The 11,802-nt window shown below is 30.6% G+C and overlaps 1 protein-coding gene across 1 annotated transcript in view; it reads left to right on the top strand.

Moving 5' to 3' along the window:
- Positions 1–2,523: 2,523 nt before the first annotated feature.
- LOAG_17705 (hypothetical protein) overlaps positions 2,524–11,802 on the top strand; it is a gene marked incomplete at both ends in the record, with an annotated part of 24,673 nt that continues 15,394 nt past the window's right edge. Inside the window, one exon of the mRNA XM_020450367.1 lies at positions 2,524–2,637. Within this exon, the coding sequence (XP_020305964.1) occupies positions 2,524–2,637 (114 nt within the window). The remainder of the gene's footprint in view (positions 2,638–11,802) is intronic.

Raw genomic sequence — 11,802 nt, 5'->3', positions numbered from 1 at the left:
CTATATATATATATATATATATATATATATATATATTTTTATTATATATATATATATATAAGTAAGGAAGAATGTAGGATTGATTGTTCTAAAATAGTTCGTAGTTGCAGAAGCAAAGCAAAAAGAAATTTATGAAAGGTGCAGTTGCATTATTGATCGGGGAACGGAAAGGGTTCATGATGGCGGAAAAAACGTAAGCCGATGTTTAAATGGAAATTGGGATAGAGGAGGAAAAATGTAGTATGGTAAATAAATGAACCTGACTGAAGTCTTAAATATACCCTTATTATAATGTAATAGAGGTTTCAGTAATGCCTTGAATTGGGTTGAAATTATTGCGAAATTCAAAATCTCAGAAATTTTCGAATAGGAAATCCGATCGTCGCAGTTGTTTTCTGTGACTCTTCCTCCCGTTCTAGGTTTTTTTCAGATATTTGGCAGGACCATATTGTCTTACTTTTGGTGCTTTGGAAATCAATATCAATGCTTTGTCTTATTCATGGACTTTTCTTCCTTCTGACCCTTTGCGAAAAATGGCGCTATTAGTTTTCGTGTGATTAATGATGAACTACTGATAATTCTTATGTAAACGTTTCTTATATTGTGTTTCTGCTATTTTTGTTTTGTTGACATCTCTTCGTGCTTTTGATGTGTCAGTCATTCGTCCATTTCTATTTCAACTTTTGGTTATTTACAGAAAAGTGAGAAATTTTTCGATTTCACCCATACCTTCTTCGGATTTGCTTTCTGAGTACTTCCAGCACGATTAGTCTGAATATAAATGAATCTTTGAGATTAGCAGATTTAAATTGCCGAGCTTTTTTCTAGTGAGGAAAGAGTTTATGGACAACAGTGAATGATTTCTGTTCAACCAATGTACTATTGGTGAAGGAGAACCGAATGTTAAGTGATGATTCTTTTTGATATCTCTTTTTACCCATTCGTGCTTTACAGAATTTCACAACTTCATACCATTCTGGTTCAAGTAATCAAAACTTAATTAGTAGAAAGCTAAATCAAGCAACTGATAAATTTGCTTCTTGGTTATGTTGATCGCTTGCTCGGATCGATAAATTCCTTTGATGTTCTAATTTTTGATGGTCACACCTCTATCGATTATTTAGACTTTCCCATTTTGAAAGGATAGCTCTTCCATTCCACTGCTGTGTTAAGCTTAAGTTGCTTGAGTAAACAGAATGCATCGGAATGTTTGTAATACTATTGTATTGATAATATTGGCTGTCATTTTGATTGAGCTTGATGTTTAAAGAGTGATTTCATAATGAGTACATTGTGTATACTTTACTTAACTATTGATAATTCTTTAGGTTCATTCTTACACTTTTTAAACAATTATTAACCGCTTATGTACAGGATCTCGGACAAAGATTAATATTCATCACGATAAACATCAATAAAGTATCAATGGTAATTGTGTTGTTGTTTATGACAAAGTCGGATAACCGTTGTGGAAATCAAAAAGTCTTTGGATTTTCTTGATTTTTTCTGGAAGATGTCCCAAATTATATGTAACTTATATAAGAAGTAAGTAAGTAACGCATTGCACATCTGTTATATGAAATTGGCATTTTGCAACAATATAATTATGTTATGAAATTATATGATAAATATGCAAAAGTAGTGGAAGGAGCAAATTGATTTAATGACATCTTTCCAAATGACAGATCTGCCTGTTATGCATTGATGATTACTTAAATTACCTTCGGAGGAAAAGGAAAGTTTATAGCGAAGATTAAATTTAACTTCATCTGCGAATGACCGCAAATTAGGCTAAGCTGTAGTACTATGCTGTTCTAATCCCTGTATAGCAACTGTGTCGCCACTTATTCTCGATATTTGTCGTTAAACTATTTCGTTCCGCTTAAGATTTCAAATTCTTGCGTTTTATCATCTAAACTTCTTAATTATCATCTAATCACACTGTGGAAAACATTTGTTTTTAATTGTTTGTATATTGCCAAAAAGTTAATAAATCTTATGTTCGTATCATTTAGAATTTCGCATCATTTATTTTGGGAAGAAACTTGAAAAAGTTGAAAGAAATTAGTGATTGATTATATTTTGATTAAAACAACCGGCTTTTAGAGAAGTGCCGAATGGACGGGTGTACTTGCTAAGAGGACACATATGTCAGGTTCCCTTTTTCATTCGATTTAATCTTTAAAAACTGATTAATTTTCTGATATTCTTTTGAAAATATCCATAAATTTATTGTCATTTACTGTTTGCAATAAACCAATATTAATTCGAAAATAAGCCTTGTTTACTTGGCCTATTTCTTTTAAATATACTAATTGTAGTAAGTAGTAATCGTAGAAATCGAAAGTCGTATGTAGTAGTCGTAGTATGTAGTAGTAGTCGTAGTAGTCGTATGTAGTAGTCGAAAGTTCAGAGATTTGGAAATGAAATGTTTTGAACTTTTTGTGAAGTGGACTTATAACTGATTTAAATTATCCTCATCGATATTTGTAATTTTGCAGCTTAAGATCATGAAATCATTGGATGTGCCCACAGTCTATTAACATTTCAAAACAATTTCGGAATAAAGAACGAAACCGTGTGATGGAAATGTATACATCAGTGCCGAAAGAATATCAGGAACCGGAACCAGATTATGTTAGTTTTTCTTTGTTAAATTTTGGTATATTCCTTTAGAATGAATGAGCAAAGAAATTTCATGAATACTCGTTCTTATAGCTCTAGGAAATTCATTATTTCTCCTGAACTTTCCTCTCGATATTGTTTTGATTAATTCCCACAATTTTTCACATTTCAGTGACTGATAATTCATCAAGAGAGTTCTCGATAGTAATAGTAAAATTTCCCTCCAAGATTCCATTCTTTGATTAAAAAATTACCGAAGTTTGAAAATGAAAGATAATTCATTTCTGTAATTTTAATATATATATCTGTTAATTATAATGTTGGACGGCTACACTTGTAACTAACAGTCTCAAGATCTTTTGATTGAAAACGATGCGACTGTCCTTGTAGGGAGTATTTAAATTCATTTGCAATTTTTTATTTGCTTTTTTTTTTATTTTACTTCTTTTGGCTATTAAAATATTGAACAATTATAAAAAAGACAACATTTTACAAAAAAACTCAAGGCATATTATATAAATAACAATTTTGAAAAATATTGAAATTAAAGGGACTGAGAAGAGGGGTAAAGTTGTTTTTTGATTTTCCTTACACTTTTTTAAATATCTATTTTTTATATGTTCCCATGAATTTTACAAAATTGACGATTTACGTAAAGATTACCAATAATTTCATGATAACAGTATGATTTTCGTTTATATCTGGAAACAGATAATTTGTTATATCTCTCATATTACTCTTTGTTGACCATAGTATTATGAAGTACATTTTGAGGGATAACAATCTATAACAAATTGAACTCAAATTCCGAGTCAAATCTGAATCAATAAGATGGATTTGTCACAGCACTTAATATCTACTGTTACGTAAAGCTTCTTGTTAATGGTGAAGTGTTATGACTGATGGCGCTGATAACGAAGTATTATGGACGCTTTTTACATGGCTTATCGACGGTAACTGCGATGGTAACAGCAAAATTATTGAATTTATGAAGATTAAAGGAAATGAAATGATTATTTCAATTATTTTTGGTATAAAGTAATCATTATCAGCACTTCTTTTTTGTTCATGCACTTGGTAACGGTGATAATAAGGAATGGTTGGATTTTTCAAAATGTGAGTATCAAAAATTTTGAAATCCATATTCCACTTAATAACATCTGTAAAACTTGGATAGAAGTTACTTTCAAGCCTTTTTCAAATAAACTAGAAAGTACGACTTAATCACAAGTATTCATCAATTAATCTGCAGATCACCACAAAATATATGTATTTAGAATATATACACGCCATTAAGACTACTTTTAAACTTTGTGGTAGTTCAAGATTAAAATTTCTGATGCCATAAATTATCATATCTTTGCAGATGAGTATTTGCACACATGAATTCAAAATCACTAATGAATTAACATAAGTAAAGCTATAATAAGTCAGATTAGCATGCTGCACTGCATGTGTGTTATCAGTACAAAAAAGACATCTATCTATCATTGTTATCTATCACAACATTATCTACTAATTTTATTCTACGCCATATTTCCAGCGGCTGATACTGTACTGAAATATGGTATTTTTGATTTTGATATCGTTGTCACGTGTGAGATTTAAGTTCTGATCAGCTAACAACGCGACTAGCTTCCTAATTCGACCTCTAACTTTATTAATTAATTTCAAGCATTCTATTTATTCTGTTCCTCAGATCAGTTATCATTATTGAACATCTGTTTGATAAAGAATCAGAAACAAAGACTGCCCAGCAATGTCCTCCTGTAACAGATACTATGCCCGGAAATTCCGTCTTGATTGTCTATTTGTCTATGAAAGGGACAGACAGACACATACATACCCATAGAGAGACTTTCCCGTTTTATCAGATTACGCTTCATCTGTTTCTCTGACAAATGTAGGTAAGAATAAAGTCGAAACTTCTCAAAAAATTTCAAAGGAAAAGGAGGAATCAGAGGTTTTATTTATGCATAGTTTGCTCATCCTGTCCATATAAAACACTTCATTTATAATTTGTTTCAAATTTCAAAAGTTTCTAATTTTAAACTGTCTGCTGAGCTTTTGAAATATGTTAAAATACTAGTGACCTATGACAACTTTAAGTATTTTCTAATATAAACTACTTTATTCAGAAGTACTTTTGTAATTTTTTTTGCTTTTAAAGGTAAACACTTATCCTAAATCTATCTTCGTTCACAAATTCTGCAAAAAGATGCAATATTTTCGGCTTGATTCTTCAACATTGCTAATTCTAGCTTCTCAACTAAGTTTCTAGTATGATATGTTTCAAATGAGTCTCCTACCGCAGTCGACAATTGATATAATTATTGTCCATCTAATTAGATTCCTCTCTTTTTGTTTCAGTGTCATTTCCCCCTACATATCATTTACCACTCAATTCCTCTCACCATAACATAAATTTACATTTGCCCCTTACTTATTGTATGGAGATTAAAGTAGAAAAGTACTGCTGGAAAAAAATTAATTTCTTTCACTGTTTATAAATGTTTTTAAGTTCTCAATTCCAGATCATAATGATTATAATATCAAGTTCTAGCCATGTAATAGGCATAGTATAGAAATCCACTTAACGATGTTTCCTTTGCTCTAGAAGTTTCTTCCTCCGAAATCTTATTCAGTTACCCTTCGTTAATTATAGCATAACTGTTTCCTAAATAAAAAAAGAGAATAATAATAATAATAATAATAATTCACTCTTTACTTTTATTATTTATAATTTATTTCATTCTAAAGCACTTGAGAAAATGTATTGCAAAATTATGAAAGGTAAAACAAAGTAAATCAGTTCCTTACCTTACCTTATAGATTGAAAGTTAAGCCTCAGTACTGTGTATTTCACACTTTCTTCTTCATTATTTTTTCTTTTTTCTTTTTTCACTAAAATGACCATTTGGAAAATTTTTGAACAATTGCAGTGTCGCTTTGTTACTTACTTGATTGCCCCCTACTTTTTTCATATGTCCAACATGTGAGTGAATTTAATTTTAATTGCATTTTTACTTTTTAAAATACATATCTCATTTTCTCCATATTATTTATTTCCAAATTCATTATTCATAGTCATTCCTTCCCGTTTATGCAACCGAAAATTTCGATCTCAACATTCTGTATACCAGAATATCAGATATAGATGTTGGGAATTGACACAATACTTTGTTCATATCAGGAAAAATGAGATTTAAGAAACCGCAAAAAAACTCTCAGAATAGATAATTGGAATAATTTTTGTCAGTTTGGAATTTATCGTTTGTGATCAATATGACATCTCCCTGATAAAAATTAAATCAATAAATTGTTTTTCAGATGATTTCCACTCAGTGTAGTGTATGTATGAATCATACTTTTTCTTACCACGACGAATTAACCTTCAATGAATTTGTCGTTAAGTGAATTGATGACAGTTGTTAGAATCATTTTTTCATCTATTTTTGATACTTCCGCGACATATCAACTGCATTAACAAGAAATCACGAATCGCCGCTCCCTGTCGATTCTATTTTTTTATTTCTCTTCACTACCACTGCAAGAAAGTTTAAAATATTTGAAAGTTCCCTTAGGTATTATAAAGAATTGGAGGGACTTCTACTTTATACTAAGGTCCTTTTAATTTTTCAACAGTGTTTGAAATTTTTTATTTTTTTAAGACTTAGGTTGTTGTTAAGCTTTTTTTTTCAATAATAAAATATTCAAACTTTATCTTTAAAAGATAAATGCAGTAATGTTCGTTTCCTAATATTTTGCATTTTTATTGTTTTTTACTGGAAGTTTTTACGTCAACATTCAAAATGTCGTCTTTGATGACTCATAACTTCGAGGGGAAATTTCATTTGTTTATTAAATATCATAAATAGAGGCCTTGATGCAATCAGCAACATGCCTATATTATCTTACAAACAAAGAAATTACTTGCCTTATCAACTTTTTTTACTTCTAAACTATTTTTGTTGAAATTCCACAAATCGTTATCACAGAATTTAATGTCTCATCACATAACTTTATTACCAGTTGTCTTCCCTCTTTCCTTTCAAATTATTTCTTTCATCATTCCACTAATCTGAACTATTGTAATTATCACTTCGATAGGTTCAAGTTCGCTTCTGCAATGTTAAGTAAAATAGAAATAGAAATGAGTAGAAAGTAGAAATGTATCAGGGATGTTTGATATATATATTTTATCTATTTATTCACTTTATCAGTTAAAGTATTTTATTTTTTATTTTTTATTTATTCTTTGACAATTGCAAAAGTGAACATCGAAACAACCAACACTCTCCGATCCTGAAAACCTTTTCTGGCTTATTTTTCCTGAATAATTGAGAAATAACTCATTTGTTGAGGAAAAGCGTATTTTTAATATTCCAAATTGTTGAGTCATTTTCTCCATACTACACTCTATGAAACATGTTTTCTAGTTACTCTCATTAATCTGAAATGCTCAAAGTTCAAGCGGAATTTTAATACGATTTCATTAATTACCAGCTGATCGATGATGCAAATGCGATTATCAAGAACATATCATATTTGTTTAAATATGAGCAGCACCATATTAGCAAGATGATAATAATGATCTGCAGAAGGGAGAAAAGGTCAAGAAAGACTGATGTTTTGGATTATATGATTTACAGGAGTTAAAAGATATTGTGATTAAATTGATGGCTTCACCAGATTTATTGAATTGTGAATTCTATAAGCAACCAATTCATGATGGCGATTTACAGAGCATTGTATTAATAAGACAGTATCAAAGCAATCATTGACTTGGTCTTGTTTTCACCAGTATACATCCTGAATTTCATTTACATTCCGGAAACAACTATCATTTCCTCCTATTGCCTAGAAGGTAATTAATTGGAAATATTGGTTAGTAAAAGTTGAAAATAAAATAAAAGGTAACATTTCGGGTCAAATTATGAGAGTAGGATGGTCTTTATTTCGGATGACAGCATCCTTTTCTTTTTCGGACATCATTCGAATGTTTTGTTTTCGTAACAATGATAAGGCCCTTCAAATAAGTGTTATTGGGGGGACAGGGAAAAGCGCTAAAGATCACGAAAATATGGCAGTGTTAGATGAAAGCGTTACATTGTATTGTATTTCTCATCAATCAGTATCTTTCTTCCTCATTAATTTCGACGAATTTCTTGACCCCTTAAATAGGCAATGCCCTCTTAACAGTGCTTTCCGCTGAATTCATCTTTAGGTTTCTTATCTACCACATTTTATGCCAATGAATTAATTGAATGCCTCACACAAGATTTCTGCATACCGTTGGTATTTCTGAAAATCATTAATCTTTCGTTACATGCAACGTTTTTTAGCATAAATTTTTTGGATTGAATAAGGAAATATTTTTATATGAAGCTATAAAAGTAATGGATCATAGGAAACCTTGTTTTAAAAAGTTTCAAAACTTTTATAAGCTTGTCAGACACAAATATCATCTGAGGAAAAGAATAGAAAGTGGAGATAAATGCAATCAAAATTATATTTACAGCTTTGCTCCGTCGTTATTTAAAATGAAATCTTCATGACCTTCCTTTTAAGTTTGATTCAAAAGAATTTTATATTTCACATATTTGAAAAGAAGACGTTTTCAAAAAGTTTTTGATTTCCGAAATTCATAAAAAACTTACAAAAGAATTTCTCTGAAGGATTGAACTATCAAAAAAGTAAATATAAATCGCGCAGCATTGTGTTCATTCATTTCCATGCATAGCTTACAGTACTGAGCAGAAGCGCCAATCAAATGACCACCAATTCCTTAGGCGTCAACATTGGGAGGGGATGGAAGTCCTTGAAAAATAGAGAAAAGGCCAAAGGCGAAGAGAAGAGCGATAAATTGTTTTGTAATGATAATATACAGCGAAGTTGTCCATTCTCCGCCCATTTATCATTATAGTATTATTTTATCCGTTCATTTCAAATTTTCACCAAAAATAAGTGTTGTTCTCTTTTGAAATTAACAACAAAACTTCATATTTTGCACATCATTGCTTCTTGATTTCTCTTTCTTCGATCATTACTCATTAATTATAATTAATTGAGAGGATTAATTCCATAGAACTCAAGTAAGTGTCTTTATTTGTTTTCTATTTGATCGGATAGGAAATTAATTGGAGCGACTTTTCTTCCAAATTTTACTTCCAAAACTCAACTAAAAAGAATGAAGATTTACAAGCAAAAAAATGATTTCTGGTTGTCGTTAGTGTTGATATAAATAGTTTTTTGCCAAAGAAAAAAAAATTAACATATTATTTTGTTAATGCACATCGATTAGAGAAAGAAAAAAGCCGATGATAAAAACATTTATTCACTTCTATTGTGTTGTTTCCATCAAATACAACACTTTACTACGCCATACGCTTTTTTATTTTCTTGTTTAGCTCAATTTTTAGTGTGGTAGGGATCGGCTAAGATGTCTTAATGATCGATCATTCATTTCTCATCCTCCTTCAGGTCATTGTTTCATTTATTTATGTCGAACAGTTTCAAATTTCCCCTACATGAATCTATTACTATAATAGATTTTCAAGAATACAGAGGTCATTAAGAAATTGAAATTAACTGGTAAATGAATTTCGGTCAGCTGAAATGTAGGAATTTAATAAATAGTTGCTGTTAAATCTCATGATGAAATAGTTAATTAGAAATTGTTTTGACTACTGTTTAGAAATCATTGAATAATTGATTTTTTAAAATGCTGAAGTATGTACTTCTTTTTAGGGTCGCCGTTTAAACGATTAGATAAAATGTTGAAGGACAGCGAAACGTGAAGTATGGAAACATTCTTTGAGAATAATTCCAAAATTCATACTTCATATTGCTTCCATTTTATACCCCCTGCATTATTTTACTTTAATTTGTCTGTTTTAGATTGTGATTTCTTATCTTTCTTATCTTTCTTATCTTCCTCTAGTAGTCTTTTATTGTCAATCTATTTATTATATTCCCTTCTAAAATTCAAATTAAAAATTTTATTGCCTAAATTCTAATGAAACAAAAAGCAAAAAATTAAGGTTTTTTTTCCCATCCTTCCAGTTAGTTGTAATCAAAAAAATGTTATCATGCATCCTCTTTTCACACATATGTGATTTATGAGAAAATGCAGTGTTCTGATACATGGCAGTGACTTGTCGGATTTATCAATTCTCGAATTTCATGCACTATTTGCTTGTCGAGAAGTAATCAGTAATATTGTTTGCTGAAAGCAAATAACGTTAAACATCTTTCGAAAATCTGTAGAAAGATAATTCCGAATTCTTCTCAAGGAGGCGCTGCATCTGTGGTTACCTTCCTTCGTTGCTTCTGATCCGCTGATGTATATTTATGATTACGCTACCATCACAGTTGCTATCTGAGGCAGCTGCGTAAACTCTGAAATTTTCATTGCTGTCGCACCATTGTCAACGTTTGTTTTGAACATAGAATGGTGACTTTTCATATAGTATGCTTCACAATTCCATATACGCCTGCTGAACAGTTTGGATACAAAATTAAACTCTAAAATCTGTTGTTCATTAATTGAATTCATTAAAAAGGTAAGTGTTCAGTACAATAATATAATTATTGTTAAGGCTTAAGAAACGGAAAGATTATTTCTGGAAATATTTCCCGAAACTTCTTATTCATTCTACCACTGATGTAAGGTAATAGTTGAAATGGTAGCGATTATGCGAATTGAAATCATTCTTTAACATTTCTATTCAATTGAATGAAAAACAAAAGCATTTCGAAGATTTCAAATATTTTAAGGGATCATATAAGGAGTGTTTTGCAGGATAAACAGCCATTTCATGATATGAAAGTCTTCTACCGTTAAGTATTTTTTATTTCCTCATATATCATTGTGGAACATTGAAATATAATGCAAGTAATTTTCCGTTGTCCTCCTCATTTTACTTTTGCTATAACATGTTGTGAATCCACTGCTCTTTCGTCTTAATTAACGAAGCTAACAAGGTGAAGCTATTTTTGCGCTAGTTATTTTTGTGCATTGTGAGCATGGTCATATAATAGCAGGTAATAAGCAATTCTTTCTTCTTCCTTCAATCCAATTCAAGGTTGCCTTTGGTTATCATCAAATGTCAATCTCTTTCATCTCTGTCACATCGCCATTAATGAATTGACCATTATTATAGCCATCGATTCATGAAAAATACGGTGGTTTTGTGATAACACTGATATTAACAAAGGGTCATAGAATTTGTCATTCGCTTAAAATGCAGTCAAATCTTACATTAATTTAACATTACATTTCTCAGATTATTTTGAGCTTATTAAGCGGATAAGAAATACAACTACTGGACATGTTTCAAGGCATATTATCATGGTTGGAAGTCAAACAATCATATGTTTTCAAATTTTAATGAAAACAATAGCAATGTATACGAACTTTAAAAATGTAAACTTTTGACCTCGTGACGCATAAAATACAGTAAGTTTGTTCTGCTCGATCACTTGAAATGAGACATGGCGTGACACTTGTGCAAAAAATTTTTAAGTTGATTTCATTCTTGTCCACATCTAGTTTTTGTTAGCTATCACTTATTATCCATTCATTTTTAGGCGCAACGATCTGAGTTTAACATTCTTTTAATAAATGTTTAGGTATCATTCGTTTAAAATTTTTTTGCTTGTATAGTTGTCTTAGTCGTAATTTGATGTCCGAAAATACTCTGAAATTATGACTTCCGTCGTAATTTTGTCGACACATTCACGCTTCGAACTATTTAAATCTTCTTCAAATTTTAATCCAGATTTTGCTTTAGAAATTACAAGTATTATCTTGGATATGTCGAACTGTCACTTCTTGTTTTCAGTGCATTTAGCAAGAAATAAAGCGAAGTTTACATGGTACCATAAGAAGGTTATAAACGAACTACTTCCAATGTGGTAGTTTTTACTTCAAAATTTCATTTAGAAACTCTTCGAAAGAGTAGGAAAAAATATTTCCCGCATAAATCACACTAAAATGATCGTATAATGATTTCTTTCCCCTCCTTCTTCGTTCCATCTAGATTGTCGTTTTCATCCATTTGTCTTTTCCTCCCGCCATCTTGACCGTTCTAAGTCTATCCTCCACTATTTGCTTCAAGGACTTTGCCGAGTGATCATTCCAAAATCCTTAATTGATTCAAATTTCGATATTTT

Source organism: Loa loa (assembly GCF_000183805.2).
Source record: "Loa loa unplaced genomic scaffold supercont3.116, whole genome shotgun sequence".
NCBI lineage: Eukaryota > Metazoa > Nematoda > Chromadorea > Rhabditida > Onchocercidae > Loa > Loa loa.
This window is presented reverse-complemented; position numbering and strand designations above follow the sequence as displayed.